The sequence below is a fragment of the Mizuhopecten yessoensis genome, unplaced genomic scaffold (genome assembly GCF_002113885.1).
Source record: "Mizuhopecten yessoensis strain PY_sf001 unplaced genomic scaffold, ASM211388v2 scaffold11061, whole genome shotgun sequence".
In the NCBI taxonomy this organism is placed as follows: domain Eukaryota; kingdom Metazoa; phylum Mollusca; class Bivalvia; order Pectinida; family Pectinidae; genus Mizuhopecten; species Mizuhopecten yessoensis.
Genome location: NW_018408859.1, coordinates 249,435 through 269,398, shown reverse-complemented (window position 1 = coordinate 269,398; position 19,964 = coordinate 249,435). Strand labels below are relative to the sequence as shown.

The window sequence follows — 19,964 nt, the reverse complement described above, 5'->3', positions numbered from 1 at the left end:
CTGTAGGACTGAAGTGTATATAAAATTCATATTTTATAGGAGAACATACGATTACATCCGGTCTGTAGGAATGAAGAATTACTTGACAGATGATCGCTTCACCGCAAAACGTTGCAACTTTGAGCTATACGGCTACCCTCCTGGTTACGATTACGCTAGCAACTCCTACGACAACAGTAACAACAATTACAACACCAGTAACCAGGTGTCCCAGTATGACATGGGGATGTGCTCTGGGTGTACGTTTACTTTCTTCGTGCCTAATTCCACAGCAATAGACTACTTCCAGAAGACAAGTATTGGAATGAAGATTATGAACGACACACATCGACTTCAATATGTAAGTTGGTCCTGTATTTTAATCTAAGATTTTAATTTTTAGAACTAATGTAAGAAGGATTAAGCCTAAACAACATGGATGTGTTGTTTTGTAATGATTTCATTATAATTAAAATGCAAATCGTTGTGACCCGAAAGTTGGGGAGGAAGTAGACTGATAGTATGTTTCATTTAAAGAGTAAATTATTACAATACAGACTGTATTTACATTAGTACTCACACTCGATACTACATGTGTTATGCTCACTTACACTCTCTGTACCCCAGGAATATGTTAAAGCAAAATTGAAAGAGCAGCAAGCTATTTGATTGGTCTTGGGTAAAAATAAATGACCAATCAATAAGGCTGATGCCTCTCCTTGATTATAAAGGAGTGACCCCCAACTTAAAAGTTGGTCAATGTTACCTTTTACACAGTACTGTCAAACTAGTCTCATTCCAATGGTGGCCCACTCTGAGCCTTTCATGTTTTCATGACATATTCCAGGAATGCAGAGAGTGTAAATGAGTGTAATCACTGGCGAGTGCAGAGAGTATAAGTGAGTGTAACCCCTGGGGGATGCAGAGAGCGTAAGTGAGTGTAACCCCTCGGGGTGCCGAGAGCGTTAGTGAGTGTAACCCCTGCGGATGCCGAGAGTAAGTGAGTCTTACTCCTGGGAGATGCAGAGAGCGTAAGTGAGTGTTACCCATGGGGGATGCGGAGAGCGTTAGTGAGTGTAACCCCTCGGGGTGCCGAGAGTAAGTGAGTGTTACTCCTGAGGAATGCAGAGTGTAAGTGAGTGTAACCCCTGGGGGTGCCGAGATAAAGCGAGTCTTACCCCTAGGGGGTACAGTGAGCGTAAGTGATTGTAACGCCTGGAGAGTGCAGCGAGCGTTAGTGAGTGTAACCCCTAGAGGATGCAGAGAGCGTAAGTGATTGTAACCCCTGGAGGGTGCAGAGAGCGTAAGTGAGTGTAAGCCTTGAAGGGTGCAGAGAGCGTAAGTGAGTGTTACCCTGGAGGGTGCAGAGAGTGTAAGTGAGTGTAAGCCTTGAAGGGTGCAGAGAGCGTAAGTGAGTGTTACTCCTGGAGGTTGCAGAAAGTGTAAGTGAGTGTAACCCAAGGAGGATTTAGAGAAGATACGTGAGTGTAACCCTTGGAGGGTGCAGAGAGCGTAAGTGAGTGTTACTCCTGGAGGGTCCAGAGAGTGTGAGTGTAAGCCTTGGAGGGTGCAGAGAGCGTTAGTGAGTGTAACTATTGGAGGGTGCAGAAAGTGTAAGTGAGTGTAACTCCAGGAGGATGCAGAGAAGGTACGTGAGTGTAACCCTTGGAGGGTGCAGAAGGCGTAAGTCAGTGTTACTCCCGGAGGGTGCAGTTAGTTAGTGAGTGTTACCCCTGGAGCGTGCAGAGTGCGTGAGCAAGTTTAACCCCTGTAGGGTGCAGAGAGCGAAGTAAGTGAAACCCCTGGAGGGTGTTGAAAGTGTAACTGTAAATCTCAATTCAAGACAGTGTTGTTTGAAAATCAAATCTATAATTATTTCAGCTATTCAAGAGACTGTTGTTTGAAGGACGACAAATCTCCTTGCAGAACTTATCCAACACAAACCATATCTTTACAGCTAAGACGGGCGAGTCTATTCGTATACTTAAGTCTATGGACAGAGGTAAGTGCTGGGTTCCAATCAGGGCCAAACTAATCAGAGCCAGATTATTATGAAAAGTTTCTTGTTACACAACTAATAAGTGTTTCTATGTGACGTTTCGATGACTAGGAGGTATGTACTCTTCATCAGACAAATGACCAGTGAAGCGTATGTACACAAATGTGTAAAATGTGTAAAACTCCAAAGTTTTGGACAGAGAGAGCAATGTATTCAAGCAGCAGATCAAGGAAGCCATCTGGATATGCCGCAGTGGGCCAGTTCTAAATCGAGATGAGGGGACTCATTGACTCTCGCACATCCATGACCAAGTATTTAACAACGCGTAGCTGAATCGAGTTATTTCAGTTCATATATAACAACTATTGTACATTCGCTTACAGCGTAGCCGAATCCACATCGATTTGTGGACAACTTGTAGACATGTTACGCCTTTGTGTGCATACGATTCATTGGTCATTTGTCTGACGAAGGTGACGGAGTACATAATGTACTAGTCATTGAAAACTCACATAGAAACACTTGCTGGTTTTGTAACAAGAAAATTCTAAGCAATATGTGTGTCGTGTTATTAAAAAATGTAATAAACAGAACATTTAATGGTTTTCCTGTTGAAAACCATAATTATGTATTTTACTTGTATGGCAGACTATACTGATATTTTCGTATATACTTCACACTCCTGAAAAATCTCGATATTCTGCTGTGAATCATAAAATGTATATGGTATTCAATAATAATATAATATACAATATTTATATACCGCCCTATATAATCTGTAAAATTACTCTAAAGCACTTTACAACAGATGGATATTAGTATGAGTTACAAGAGGCCAAATGGACCTGCATCGCTCACCTTGTATTAATCTCACACTTGTAATCTTAAAAGTGGACTAAAATAAAGCTACAGGCAGAATATCAGTCTTTGATTCATAAGAACATATTAAAAGATGTAAACATATGACGCCTGTGTGTGTCGATCGTCAAACAAGGACATTAGGTTAAAAGTGGGTCAAGGTCATTCATTTGAACAAACTTGGTAGTCCTTCATCCCAGCATGCTAAAGGCCCGATTTCAGTACCCTGGGCCTTTTGGTTATTGAGAAGAAGCGGTTTGAATATTTTACATTTGACCCCTGTGACCTTGAAAGTGGGTCAAGTTCATTCATTTGAACAAACTTGTTAGCCCTTCATCCTGGCATGCTACAGGTCCAATATAAATACCCTGGGCCTTTTGGTTAATGAGGAGAAGTTGTTTGAAGATTTTACGACATTTGTCCCCTGTGACCTTGAAAGTTGGCCAAAGTCATTCATTTGGACAAATTTGGCAGCCCTTCATCCTAGCATGATACAGGTGCAATATCAGTACCCTGGGCCTTTTGGTTTTAACATATGTGACCCACCTTGAAAGTGGGTCAAGGTCATTCATTTAAACAGACTTGGTAGCACTTCATCCCAGCATGCTACTGGCCAAATATCATCAACCTAGGGTTCTTGGTTATTGAGAAGAAGTTGTTAAAAGTAAAAAGGTGACGCCGGACGGACGCCGGACGGACGCCGGACGGACAAAGTACGCTGCACCATGCCAAAAGCTCACTTGTCCCTTCGGGCCAGGTGAGCTAATAATTGATAAAACCAATAAAGCATACAAATCACCATTATACATTAAGTAAAAAGACAATTATCTATACATACATACATTGTTTAAATAAATATATATAAATGCAACAGGAATATTTGTATATTTATACCTCAGTAATTATAATATACTGTATTTATATTTGTACCTCAGTAATTATAATAAAATCTATTTATATTTATACCTCAGTAATGATAAAATCTTCTATTTATATTTGTACCTCAGTGATTATAATATCCTCTATTTATATTTATACCTCAGTAATCATAATATCCTCTATTTATATCTGTACCTCAGTAATTATGATATCTTCTTTTTATATCTGTACCTCAGTAATCATAATATCCTCTATTTATATTTATACCTCAGTAATTATAACATCCTTGTCTTATTTAATTTTTAGATGTTAAGATCCAGTTCAGTGGGGTAACAGCCAACGTCATCAGCATGGATATCGGCGCCACAAATGGTCTCATACACATCATTGATCGTCTGTTGTACGTCCAGGAAGACTTGACTCGCGACGTTTCACGGGGCGCTGATGTCACAATGCCTCCACTGACAGGGACCATCACACAGCCTCCACTGACAGGGACCATTACACAGCCTCCACTGACAGGGACCATCACACAGGATCCACTGACAGGTACCATCACACAGCCTCCACTGACAGGGACCATCACACAGGATCCACTGACAGGTACCATCACACAGCCTCCACTGACAGGGACCATTACACAGCCTCCACTGACAGGGACCATCCCACAGCCTCCACTGACAGGTACCATCACACAGCCTCCACTGACAGGGACCATTACACAGCCTCCACTGACAGGGACCATCACACAGCCTCCACTGACAGGTACCATTACACAGCCTCCACTGACAGGGACCATCCCACAGCCCCCACTGACAGGGACCAACACACAGCCTCAATACAGCCTCCTCGTCATCGTAACCATGGCTATTGGAAGTATATTCGTCATCAATCACAGGATATTCTAACACTTAATATTATTTTTGTTTAATTTTAAGTCATAAATCAGTATTGTTAGATATATTAAGCTTCAAGTTCAAGATATTTTATTAAGTATTTCAAGGCCAACTAGCCCATAGTACAATTTGCACAGTACATAATAACCATATTCACACAATTTTTACATCAAAAACAATTTCTGATGAGTAACTTATAACGTACAATTTACTAATATATAGCACTGACTTCCGATTTAATAATACTAAATTTGTGATGTCATAGATATAATATAATTTGATCATGCTTCAAAAGCTAAATATACAAATTTAGCAACATTTCTTAATTTATCTTCATTTCCAGTTATTAACATATATTTTGCTTCAACATAGTTTTCCAATGCACACATTTGTCTTATATGTTCATATAATGGACAGTGTAATAAAAAATGATATCCATCTTCAACGAGTCTTGTATTGTTTGTATATAAACAGTAATTACATAATCTTTCTTCCCTTGGAATTTTTAGTTCACGACCTTTTTCAATAAATAATTCATGACTGGATACACGCAGTCTGGTTAGAGCAATTTTATGAGACTTATTTGTAATACAATTTAAGTATCGTTCGGGTTCAATTAACGTTTTGACATCCGAGTGAAAATTTAGTTTATTAGAGTTATTTATTCCAAAATCCCATTCTTGCATACAAGTGTCTTTTACTCTTTGGGTAAACAGTCTCATAAAACTATTTACATCGCCATGATATATCTATACATAATGAAATCCATATTTGTACAACAGATCTCTAATATTTGTAGCCCAAGTTACTCTTCCAGCATTGTGAAAATTTTCTAACATATCAAAGCACCTTCGTGGATATCCAGAGGTGTCCATACTTAAAATATTAAACCAATATTGTATAAACTTTTTATAATAAACAATACACATGGGATGTCTCCCTAATTCACTCAGAACAGCCAAGTTTGAAGTTGATTGCGTTACTCTCAATTGTCTTTTAACAAACTTTGTTTGTACAATTTCAATGCCGGGACTGTAACAATAGCCCCATATTTCAGCACCATATGTTATTACAGGAGTTACCAAATGATCAAAAAAATACAACGCCTGCGAACATCCTAAATCATAAGTATTTATGAATCTAAATAAAGTAAACAAACCTTTCTCTGCTGAAATAACAAGTGCTTCCTTAGTTTTATTCCACTTAAGAAAACAAGTAAAGTACATACCAAGGTATTTGTAGAACTGTACCACTTCTATTCTTTCTCTGTTGAAAAAACATTTTTCATTTTTCTTCAAAATTCCTCCTCGTCTAAAAACCATTACCTTAGTTTTGGTAAGATTTACCATCATACCATACATTTTACAAAAGGATTCAATAATTCCTATTTGTTTTTGTAAATTTACAACAATATCCGCCATGTTTGCCATATCATCAGCAAATAGTAACTGCATGACATTGGGTAATTCAGCATCTACAAAAATTCCTTGGCAGTTTGCTTCATTCATTTGTTCTATAACCTCATTTAAAAATATTACAAACAAGAAGGGACTTAACATACAGCCCTGTTTCGTACCGACATTACACTCAAAATATAGACAATCCATCTGTTGTGTTAATACACGACATCATATTTGAATACATAGATTTCAATATCTTAATCACTTTATGATTAACAATGTTTTTTTATTAAGGTATATAGTAGAAGTGGGTGCTGTACACAGTCAAAAGCTTTGGAGAAATCAACAAAAATACAATAAATCCTACCTTTCTTTTTACTAAGATATTTCTGCACCAAAGCTTATAAAGAAAAACAGTGATCCATGGTTGAATATCCAGTTCTATAACCAGCTTGTTCCTCGTGAAATTTCTGTTCTATTTCTGCCCAGAAAATTAAACGATTATTTAACTTTTTTGCAAATATTTTCCCCATAACATTTAAGAGCGAGATACCTCTGTAATTGTATGGTAAAGTTACATCACCCTTTTTGTGAATAGGATGTATAATTGCTTTACACCAGTCAGTAGGGAATACCCCATACTCCAATATTTTGTTAAACAAACCACAGAGACACTTTAAGTACATCATCAGTTCCATATTTAAAAAGTTCAATCACTAAACCATCTTCACCAGGAGCTTTATTTAATTTGAATTGATGAATGGCTCTCTTTATTTCTTCCAGTTCTATGTCAGTATCTAGTAAATCGTTGTGAGTATGAGTTTCTGCACTGAAATGTTCATCTAATGTGTCATGTACATTTTACATAAAAGTTTCTTCCACAGTAAATTTTGCTGAATTTTAATAAGTTTTTAAAGTAATTAAACCACTGTCCTCCAGTTATTGAGTTATTATTATTTGTACTCTTAAAGCTTTTTAGCTTTTTCCACATATCATTTGGGTCCTTTAGAGAAAGCACTTCCTCCGCTTGGTTATTTTTGCATCCGTGTCTGTTTTACGTTGCACACTCCCTTGAATCTTTTCTTCGCACTTTGGTACCGTGGTAGATCATCATCCAAGTTGGTCCTCCTAAACACATATTTCTCTTTTTTCAAATATTCACACTCATTGTCCCACCATTTAGGTTGAGTATTAAATCTGCAAGGTTTTCTCTGCATACATTTGGCAGCATGAGATACAATTTCACATAATGTTGACGTTGCACTATTTATATTATTACGTAGGTTCTCCCAAAATTTGGAAAAAAAATCCTTAGAAAACTGATTTATCCTTACATGCCTCATTCCATTTAAAACGCTTTCTTTCCGTAAATGAATGATTAATATGTTGTGCATCAATTAAAGAGCTACCTATACTCCACACTAACGGAAAGTGGTCCGATATGTCCCTCGTTTCCACTATCATATTTGAAATATTTTCAAAAATATGTGATGAAACAATTACATAGTCAATTACGCTTTTCCCAAGATAAGCGATTTACCATAAGTATTTGTGTTTAATCCTTAGATAATTTTATCTTGCTAAATGGAATATCTTCTACATTTTCTCCCAAAGGGAGATATTTCTCACTTTCTCCAAAATCTTGCATTTCACCAGTTCTTGCATTAAATCACCACACAATATAATCTGTTCATCATCTTCTATATTATCTAGTATATCAATTATTTTTTCTTCAAGGATTGCTATACCATTTTGTTCGTTTTCTGTATAAAAACTTGAACCACTTGGAGGTATATATACTGATCATACCAGTACATCTTTTTCAAATCCAAACATTTCCTTGTCAAAAAGTATACTTACACTCATCCTCCAAAACTTGGGTTCCCGTCATTTTGTCTGCGATCGGTTACAAAATATACTTCGTTTACACAGGTTTCATATTTATAAATATTTCTCCCAGCTGTAACTTTATCATAATTTAAAAACACTTTCATTCCGGGATTTTCAGTCTTTATGCTGGGTATCGCGTCCAGTAGTTCCTTTCTAATATTTCTCAATTCCTGGCTGTAGTCTTCCGAAACCCTAGTTTTCCCTTTATAACCACTGTCTTTCGATAGTTTTTCTTTCACCGCATATATTAAGCTAGTCATATGATATCTATATTGTAAAGTGTAAGTTATTTACTTTGCATTTGACTGAAAATAATCCCCCTTTTGTACTCTATATTAATTAACTTCCTCTCCACTTTTTAGATGTGCCAGGAATAAGATGGAAGGTCACAAATAAACCCCTTACCATCCCTCCAAATCACTACGCCTGATTTCATTAATTTTTCCTAAATAGCAAAAACCCTAACACAGGGCTAATTGCCTTATTAGAAGAAATGTTGAATGCTCGGGAACATTGGGATGCTCCTATTAACACCTCTTCCGACTTTTTATCAATCTTCTTTCACAAAGAGGGTGGGCTTATTTGCAGACAAATACAGTTATATATGTATATTGTGAGGTGTACATAGTGATATGTATATGGCAGGGTGTACATAGTGATAAGTATATGGCAGGGTGTACATAGTGATATGTATATGGCAGGGGGTACATAGTGATATGTATGTTGTGAAGTGTACATAGTGATATGAATATAGTAGGGTGTACATACTTATCACTATGTATACCCTGCCATATACATATCTCTATGTACTCCCTGCCATATACATATAACTATGTACACCATACAATATACATATCACTATGCACACCCTGCCATATACATATCACTATGTACACTTCACAATATACATAGTGATATGTATATTGTGAAGTGTACATAGTGATATGTATATAGTAGGGTGTACATAGTGATAAGTATATGGTAGGGTAGAAGTTATGGAAGGCGGTATCGTTTATAGAAATCTGATCAAGTTTGTTACTTGAGAGGAAGTTTCTTCAACCTATTCTCATCACCTTTCATGTCCATAATTTTTGTCTGTCAATAATTAATTAATCTTAGGCATGAACTTATGGCCTGCCCTTGTACCTTTTTTTTAAAGCTATATAGATACAAGTTTCTTGAGTTTATAGAAGGCTCATAAGGTCAGTGATCTTTCAACCTTAATTTTACAACAGCCTTTCCTACATGAATTGAGAAATCTAATATTATTTTCATTGAAATTGGAAGATAATCCTGATATTTTTCTTCATTTTGGGAAAATGGTGCACTGTTCACCCAAGGGAAGCAGCCTGTATTCGGCTTTAAAACTAGACAAACAAGAGTACCGCGGGGCGGAACAATATACGCCCGTCGAATACCATATAGTGTTATATAATTCTTACATTGAAATAAGATCTGCATCATTCTAAGAGTGGTTAGCTGACATGCTATAAAAAAATGTAGGAGAAAATTTCCGGACAAAAAATAAATACAGAAATGAACAAAGGGCAATAACTTTTGCAAAAATCGTCGAATCAAAATTCTTTTGAGTAGATACTCTCTCACGAAACATGGACCGAGTTGATGTCTCATCGAGAGATGGCACTTGCCAAAAGGCATTAAAAAACATTAACGGTGGAATGAACACACTCACCGCCTGCCTCCCCTACAGGTTGGTGATCATGTGTACATACAAAACTTAGTGGGCAACCACCCAAGGAGATGGAAACGCACTGGAACCGTTGTTGAAGTACGGCAATACCACCAGTATGCAATCCGTGTAGATGGCACAGGCCGAGTAACTATCCGAAACCGCCAACACCTTCGGAAGTTCACTCCTTTTCAAAGCAACCCAACACAAAGTACTGTGATGGTACCCACTATGGTACAACCCCAGGAAGTAATCTTGAATTCGCCAACTCCTTCAAAGATGACACTGCCACAGGTACCCCAGATTCCTGTCCTGCCATCGCCACAGGTACCCCAGATTCCTGTACCATCATCGCCAGAAAGAAACCAAAGTCTACCAGCTGCATCGATTGAATCACCTACCACAGCCCCTACTCCGAAAGTGGTAACTAAGACAATTAAACAGCCTCCACAACTAGATTTGGACCATTCATACCACCACAGCCCTGAACCAGATGAGAAATGCTTTGACCCGGATACCACGAGCTCTTTCCCGTCTTCAGCCCCACAATAAAGCTGGGGAAAAGGAGCTATTGACAATGTGCAGACCCAGCCGCCGCAACAACACTGAATCAGAAACTGATAAATGAACAGACTTGTATTGGAAAATTGTGATAGGACTACAACATTTAGTTTTGGTCGTGTTCAGTAGACTAACCACCTTAAGATGGACTTATTTTTTTCTTATACATTATTCTTAATTTGTTTAAAGTTTTCTTCGTGTACTCTTCGTGTACATTTCAGGTACCAGTCATTCTTATGATTAAAGATATAAAACTAGGAAGTTGTTGACTCTCATTTATTAAGAAGCTGGTTAGAAATATTATGTAATATCTTAATACGTTTTTGAAATTGAATAATGAACGAGAAAGGAATGCCGGTGTCATGAAAGGCTTTAACCCTCGCACATCAACAGCCGCCATTTTAACTTGTTTATTCTTAAAAAAAATGTGTATTTTTAGGGCTCAATTATTGAACTTTGCAAGTGTTGTAACAACCTCATTTTAAGAACCTGGTTTGAAAAAGTATCAAATAATTTCTATATGAAGATGTTTTCGAAATTGAATAATCAATAAATAAGGAGTTCGTGTTCTAATGTGTCATGAAAGAAATAACCCTCACACATCAAAGCCGCCATTTTAATTTGTTTATCCTTAAAAAGCCTGTATTTTCAGAACTAAATCATCAAACTTTGCAAGTTTTGTAACAACCTCATTTTAAAACCTGGTTAGAAATATTATCAAATAATGAATTTCTGAAGACTGTTTTGAAATTGTCTAAAGAACAAAAACGGAGTTTGTGTTCTCCTGAAATCAGAATCATTACCGATATGTAAACACAGCCACGATGTGCAATCTTTCGATGTTTGGTGTTTTCTAAACTTAATCATTCAAGTTTACATTCAATGGAGCACTCTAAAACCGCATGGAAATTTCAGATACCTAAAGGTTTAATATTACGTTGATTTCCGATGTTTTCTCAAGACACAATTATGTTTTGAACAGGACAGGATTATTGAATGCAGCGAACCGTATATCCAATATGGCGCAGGTGAAGCGTAACTCGCGATATGACATCCGGTTACCGTGACCAATGGTAAGGTAAAGGGCAAGTTGGCAATCTCTGTAATATAGACGTCTCTGCTAGATTGAAGTAAAGATAGATAGAGAGAATAAAGCGGGGAAAAGAAAGACAATGCCTTGCGCATGTCTTAGGTCAATATCCAGTCGTCAATGGTCAGTAACAGACACTACAGTCCCACATATACATAATCCGGACATACTGTGGATATGCTGCGTTCCACGTATATTGAAAACGAAAGTACAAAACGTAAGTTTGAAAACCAGTCGCGGTACAGATTTTCCGGAATCCGCACATATATGAAGATAAGTAAACACAAAATATTTATTGGTGCACACTAACACTTATTTTTTTCAAGGTAGACAACTCTCATCATGATCAAAATTTTTGGTGGCGCGGCACATGTGTGTACAGTTATAAGAAAGCGTCACCAGATAAATTCTTTGACAATACTTACTTAAGTAGGCGACACCAGAGGATATGTTATTTATATGACTTTTATGTACCTATATATCAAAATTCAGGTAGATATTTGAAAAAATAACCAAGTTATGATATTTTAATAGGGAGATTTTTGGTCTGACAAAAGAGGCGTATGAATGTCAACGGATACGTATAAACCAACTTCTCCACAAGAGATTTGGAAAGCACTTTGTACAGTTCAAAGACATTAAGTACCCGACTGACTATCTACAAGACCTGGTCCATCTTCAAACCAGTGAACTGACCACCGTTAACACAGTGATGAAGAAGTATATGTCCAGAATCATCGCCTCCACAAAGAAGCATTAAGTGGAAATAACTACCATAAAACGGCAATTTTTAGGGCCAAAAACTTAAAAAAACACTTTTGGGTGTTTTGGGGTAAATCGTGCATGTCACATATATGTACATGTACGTAGGACTTCGATCGTATAGCTGAACACGGCCAGCCTGGATCATATTGCTGTTTACACATTGTTTCACTGACATGATGTGATGGTATATCAATTACGTTAACAATTAGACGTCTATATCACTTTATGTTTAAACATTTGCACCAAAATAAATACGTATCAGTTTTTACTTAAATGGATATAACTTATTGACTGTTTTACTTAAATTAATCTAATAAATTACTTGGTTTTTTTGTGTGTGCTGAAAACATATTTATTGAGCAGTATAGTAAACAGTGGGAGGGGGTGCTTTATTTTCGAGTTTCTCGGAACTTTTGAGGAACATAGTTGCCCCAAAAAACGGTCAGTTTATTCATATTCTATGAAAAAACCCACCTGAATTGTTATTCAATATAGGGCGTACCAGAAAACGGCCCTTTTGGGGGTCAACAAATTCTTATAAATAGCACCCAAATGATTCACTCGAAAAGGTCAAATACATTGAAATAAACAGAACCTTAAAAAAAAACGGAAAAAAACCGCAAACACTTTAGTTCCCGTATCCAAGCTTGGAAAGAGAATGAGTTGCCGCCCCTGTGCCGTATTTTACATTTATTATATATAAACCCCAACATACACTACACATAATATAGTCTGATCAATTCAGTGACTGTTCAACAACAGCAAATTAAACTGCATCAATTCACATCATCTCATTGTCCCAATACAACCCAATACAACCCAATGCAAGTATCGATTTACCCAATACTATCCAATATAAAGTGTAATGTACCCAATACAAGTAACGATGTTGTGCGGACCCGGGTATGTTTTGGCAAGATCGTCGTTATTTAGATATCCTTGATTCAATCTATTTTATTTCAAAATAGTTCATTCTACAAACAAAGATAAATTCAATTATTATAGAAGAAATATAACAATGCATTGTTTTCATTTCAGTAATAATTACCATAACTTTAGTTTGCATAAACAATACCTACACCCATCTTTGTAGCCCAAAAACATATTAACAAAGGAACCAGATACCGGTATCCAATTATCTTAATTTCATTAATATATTGAAGTTTGGGTGGAAGTTAGGACAATAAGGAAAATAAATGATTTATTAACAATAATGAACGAACACATATACTCACTCACTCTCATAATACCATTAGTAATTGGTATATTTTATATCGTTATAACTTGCATGTATAAAGATAATACTTATAAATTGAGAATCGTTTAGTTTTTTTAAATAGGAACTAGTATGATTAAGTATATTTTATTAGTTTTGTTAGACATACCAACGACACCATGACAACATGAAGATTTACAAATCCTAGTACATTATACAAAGAGAAGATGTGATGCCTAAAAAAACCTATAAAGAGGACATTCGAAAAAAAAGGGTATTGTTTTTTTTCTATATTTCGCACCATATGAACAGGAACTCAAGCTTTGTTTCATTTACGAATGGATACACATTAGTGAAATGCTTTTCTTATACACAGAGAAGATGTGATGCCTAAAAAAAACTATAAAGAGGACATTCGAAAAAAAAGGGTATTGTTTTTTTTCTATATTTCGCACCATGTGAACAGGAACTCAAGCTTTGTTTCATTCACGAATGGATACACATTAGTGAAATGCTTTTTTTAAACTAGCCATATTTTTTAATGTCTTAACAACAATATATTGTACCTATTAATGCCTGGAAAGAGTGCTGGAATATGTCATTAGTGGTAGATAGTAGGACAATAACGGAAAAAACATAATTATACTCACTTAGTCCCATGTATTACCATTTGTACTTGTTATATGTTGTATTGTTAGACCTTACATATGTAAAGACATTACGAAATTATTATTTTTTTAAAAATGGATCATTAACTGTATTTCCGATTGTTTCTTGAATAATGTATTGAAATATAGGAGATCACGAGCAGCAACTAATTAAGCATCAAAGTTATAACACCGGTATCTTGAGTGTGAATATTGGTATTCAAGTTTCGTTGATCTTGTGGTTTTTTTTTAATTTATAGTTACTATTTTGATGAAATTTTAACCTTTTATTATTTTCGGGTAATTGGGTGTTCCATGTTTTTAAAATGTATGATTGTTTTGTCTCAATATTAAATGACTAATCATTATATTAATAACTACAAATCATTTAAAAACGATGGTTATTTATCATGAGGGTGATTATTTGAAGCTCAACATTGACTTTTATCTAACTGTTTAATTTGACTTTTTTCCAAGTTCAAGTTCTTTATTACATTAAGTCGGTTGACTTATCAATTATAACATATATACAGAACAATATGATACAAAGACAACATACAATATGATACACACACACACACACTTTGGAGAGTGAACACTAACCAGCAATCAGCTCAGATCTCCTTTTGTTTGCTTGTATTAAATACTTGTCACGATTTCTAATGTCGGATACATTCTCGCAAGTAAGTAGCTCAATTAATTTGTACATGCTTGTATGTCTTACACAATATTTCTTAATTAATTGTTTCAACCTTATATCAATATAGCAAGGACATTTTAAAATGAAATGGAACTCGTCCTCGACATCATTCAGGTCACATACTGTACACAATCTGTTTTGTCTTTCAGTTCTGTTATATCTGCCACACTTAATATTTAACTTATCTGCAAACATTCGAATTTTACATATTTGTTTTAAATGATTTATATTTACAGGTTTTGATAAATAATACTGATGACCAAAATTACACACATATTAATACAATGCTCCTTTAGGAGAAGATTGATTTTTTTCAAAACATTCTTGTCTGAATATGTCACAAAGACGTTCTTTTATAATATGAAAAGTGTTATTTAAACTGGAAGATTCCCAAACATTTCCAAAACCAATTCTGTATAATTCTTCTTTTACACTCATTAACCAAATGTCATTATTACAAAGCATATCATCATAGCATGACCTTAGAACACAATTTCCTATACGTATTTTTCTAACTTTATTTGAATAAACGTATTTTTCTAACTCTTTGCGTGTAGTATCTTCCATGTTTATAATACACCATAACATTACTAGTTTTTTTATGTAATCCTAATATTTGTATGCAGAATCTCGCATGCAATGTTTCGATATCTTGTGCTGCATTGAAGCCCCAAACTTTTGATCCATAACTTAAAACACTATAAAGTTTAAAAAACAGACAATTGAGTTTCTATATTAAAATAATTTTCCTTACAAACATTTAATAATGCAAACAATGCTTTTCTCCCCTGGTCAGCAACTTACTTTTGAGTTTGTCTAAATTTTCCATCAACATTCAATAGTACACCCAGGTAATTGAATTGATCAACACCATTCAATTTATTTCCTTCGTAAAACCATATTTCATTTCTCCTTAATATCCCTCAATTTCTAAACACGACAATTTCAGTTTTCCCAGTATTTACAGTCAAATCTCATTTTTTTGTATAATTTGCAAAAGAGTCTAACATTGTTTGAAAACTCTCTGGTGTTTAAAATATAATCAACATATCATCTGCATACATAAGTAAAAACATACTGATTTCCTGTATTTCAATGGATGGACAATTATCTGATAAAAACTGCATTAAAAAATCATTAACATATATGGCAAACAAAAGGGGTGATAACAGTAATGTTCAGGTATCCCCCTGAAATAATCCGTTTTCAATATAAAAAAATCCCAGAGAGAATACCATTATATTTAACACAACATTTCACACTTTTATATAATGATCTGATCACTTTAAGAAGTTTACCTTCAGCACCTTCTGTTATCATTTTATACCATAAATTATCTCTGTTAATAAAATCAAGCGCTTGTGTATAATCTATAAAACAACAATAGAGACGGGTTTTTTTTCTTTTTTAAAGTACGAATAATTAAATATTGTAAAGCGAAAATGGAGTCTACAGTGGAAGATTTTTTTCTAAATCGTTTATGATAGCAGTAAAAAAAGTACCAGCACAACTTAACAAGGTGATACCTCTATAGTTGTCCGTGTTATTAATATCACCTTTTATAAAAACAGGAACTATATTACCAAGTGACCACGATGACGGGGAAATAACCAGACTTGAATATATTATTGAATAATAACAACAAACATGGCATTGAAATATCTTTGCAGTTAATAAAATATTCTTTAAAAATTCATCTTGTCCACAAGCTTTGTTAGCTTCAAGTTTTTAAATAGCAGCCAGAATCCCAATCTCCGTTATTTCTATATCTAGTTCATGAGGAATTAGATCATCAGTATTCACGTCGTAATCATTAAGGAAGTCGGATATGTACCTGTCTATCGCAGGCTCACCAGATCCCAATGAACAAAAGTGATGGTAAAAATCTTCTACACTTAAATCCACATTTAAATTTTGTTTACGTTTACTAGACGTTTTGTAAAAAGTTCGCGGGTTGTACTTTCTTAAATAATTCAACATGTCACCTTGCTGCCATTTATACTCTCTTTTTAACTTATATTCAAGCTTTTTATACATTTTTTTATTTACTAGTAATGCTCTTTGGTACTGTGTCTACAGGCCTCCGTTCCTCTACTGACAGATGACCACCACTGCCAGAAGTACTAGGAGGCACACATGAATAAACATGGTTCCTTCCTTTTGTCACAGCACAAGTATTAGGGAGTGAATACTCACAACCTTGTTGTCCTCTCCAACTAACGGCACCACCATCCTCAACTGGATGACCAGGAGTACTAGGATGGGCACTGTATATATCACCTCGACGCTGTCTGGTTGCTGATGGAGTAGCGATGTGGCCCGAGGGTGTGGACGGGTTACGTGTCCTTTTCCAGCCACGCCTACTAGGAGTCTGGACCACCTCACTGAATGTCATTCGCTGTTTCGTATTATGTCCAGCTGGCTCGATGTACAACTCTCCATCTATGAACAGTCGGTCTCTGACCAACTTCACTTTATGTCCGCCCCTCTTGTAACGTTTTGCCACTGGGTACAGGCGTCCTCACCTAACCTCAACCTCATTTGGAAATTGTTCATTTATTCCAAAATGTGACCCTCGCAGCAACCCCGCCTTATCTCTAACCAGTTCTAGGTCCTTATCGTACACAAACACTCCCCCAATTGGCCTAGGTTTTCCTGTGAACCTTTTTTCCAAATCTGTGCACATTAGCCAGGTCCACAAACTTGCTTATTTTCAATTCATAATGAAGAAACTTTCTCAGTTTTTCCTCTGGTGTTGTTCGTGGGAGCGGCGACAGACAGTGGACAAGGAGTTACCAGGGGCAAGGAAGAGGCTGGTGTTGTGTTGTCTTCCGTATATGTCTCTGCTAGGTCATGCAAAATTAAGTTTCGTTTCATAGACCTACACTGCAGGTCTTCTAGTCTTTCTCTCATTTCCTCTTGGGTCTCTAGTGCCTTCATTAACACTATCTCTGAACACTTAGCATTCTCTTCACATGTTACTATCTGTTTCTAGCTTAACATCTGTAGCGGTTTTTCAGACTCGCCTTTCAATTGTTCGTAAAAAGTATTAATAGCAGTTGCACTTTTTAGAAATTCAATGTTCGTTACTTTAGTCTCCCTCATGTTGATTTCCCTTACTTGAACTCTCCCTGTCAGACTGTTTAAACATTTTTCGATATTGTCAAATTTAGATACTTGCCTTTCAATCCAATCTAATCTCAAGTCCATCTTTCCAACAAGACCTAAAAGTTGATTGAGAGTGCTCTCTATCGTTGGTGGAGTATTAACACTGTCAGTGTTCGGTTTTGGTTGGTCCCCCGACATCATGATATGGTAATCAGAAATAAAGTATATAGTAATATTATACTGTCTCTGAGTGTAACTCAACATATGCATATACCTAGGCTGTAGGGTAAATCGACGTTTGTATTGGGTTGCATTGGGTAAATCGACGGTCAAGGTAAAAAGAAAGAAGACCCCAATAGCTACAGGGGGATTACATTATTACCTGTATTATTTAAAATGTTTGAAATGGTTTTATCACAAAGAATTCAACGGGTTTTAAATTCCCTTGTATTTCCAAAGATACAACAGTCTGCTTATCAAAAGCATTTGTGTAGTTTATGCACATCATTCAGTCTTCAAGAATGCATTAGGCATAATATTGAATACGGTCTAAACGCCAAGACGTGGATTTTACTAAAATGCATGTATACAAATGTTGAAAGTTGTTTTTAACTTAATGGATTAAAGTCCACCATGCTCAAAATGGAACGTGGAATAGTACAAGGAGGGGCGTTGTCTTCCAAAATGTATTTAGTATTTATTAACGATTTATTAAATGAAATAGATAATTCTGATTTAGGTGCAGTAATTGTTCATTTAAATGTTAATGTTCCTACACAGGCAGATGACATTTGTCTGGTGAGTACGAGTCTTAAAAGTCTTCAGAAAATGATATCAATATTTAGAATTATAGTAAAAAATGGCGTTTTTCATTATCTGCTGTAAAAAGCAAAATTGTAACTTTCACAAACCCAAGTAGTAGAACTTGTACTATGTATAAAGATCTTTATCTCTACAATTGTATTATGCCACAGACTGACGGTATTACACATGTTGGTATTTTATTAAACTTTAAACAGAACTCTTTTGAGAGAACAACACTTGCATGTAATAAGTTAAGATCGGGTACGATGTCCCTTTTTCGTTCCGGTGCACATCCTTGTGCTCTCAACCCTTTAACAGTAGCGAAGCTTAACAAAATTAAAGTGTATCCATCCGCCTTATACGGGTGCGAGCTTTGGCAATTGACAAAAACCGAAATAATAATGTTAGAAAGAGCACAACATTTTATTGTTAAATCTATTCAAGGGTTTGAAAAAAGAACCAGAACAGACATGTGTACATCCTTACTTGGTTGGACCTCTATTGAGGCATATATAGACATTAGAAAATTATTATTCTTGGGAAGATTGTGTAGAATGAAACCAATGTCTCTTGTTTATAAAGTTTTTATTACAAGACTCTTTTTGTTTCGACTAGGTAGACCGTACCAGAACGGATTCATCCCCGACAAAGTCAAAATATTAAAAAAGTATTCGTTGCATCAAAATCTAGATAATTTTGTTGAAATTGGAATCTTTCGAAAGAAAAGTGATTGGAAAACCACAGCATATAATTCTGTAATGAAATATGAGGGACACATTCTAAAGGAACGTATGAAAGTTGATAATGATTTTACAAGGTTTCGAGAAATACATAACCAACTCAAACCTAATACTTTATGGAAGCTAGCGTTTCGATTTCCTCAATACAGAGAATATATACAATATATAATGACAATAGTTGTAACCATCCGTAGCTTGACTACCATGGAATTATGTCATAAATGTGGGTTTTTATATCAAGACCCAATGACACATCTAGTGCTACAGTGTACTTATACTTCCGAGTTGAGGGATCAACTATGGTGCTGTATAATTAATATCAATAATATACTGTTTAGTGTCTATTTACACTCTCACCCAGATCTTGAAATATTACACATAATGATTGGAGGAAATATAACCTACAAAATTAGTGAGGAAGAGTTGAATGATTTCAGGAAAAAATCCATCATTTATGTGTACAGGATGTGTAAACTATATTATACTTAATGTATATAATAGTTATGATTAAAAGTTAAAATATATACATATCTCATGTAGAATTTTCTATAAGCTATGTGCACTTAGCAAAAGATATCACATGAGATACTATATGAACTATACTACAGATTAAGATGCAAGGGAGTATACATATGTGGGCCCGTAACACCTCGCAGGTAGGGATATCCCCCACCCTTATGTGATCCAGACCCACAAATGTATCTTCCGCGTTTATAGTTAGTATGCTACAATAAATGTTCTT

General features: G+C 35.6%; 1 protein-coding gene across 1 annotated transcript in view; it reads left to right on the top strand.

The window, feature by feature from the left end:
* LOC110465205 (fasciclin-1-like) overlaps window positions 1-4,666 on the top strand; it is a 29,928-nt gene extending 25,262 nt beyond the window's left edge. Inside the window, exons 11-13 of the mRNA XM_021520875.1 lie at window positions 40-340; window positions 1,861-1,981; window positions 4,022-4,666. Coding sequence (XP_021376550.1) covers window positions 40-340; window positions 1,861-1,981; window positions 4,022-4,623 — 1,024 coding nt within the window. The 3' untranslated portion in view covers window positions 4,624-4,666. The remainder of the gene's footprint in view (window positions 1-39; window positions 341-1,860; window positions 1,982-4,021) is intronic.
* Window positions 4,667-19,964: the final 15,298 nt, after the last annotated feature.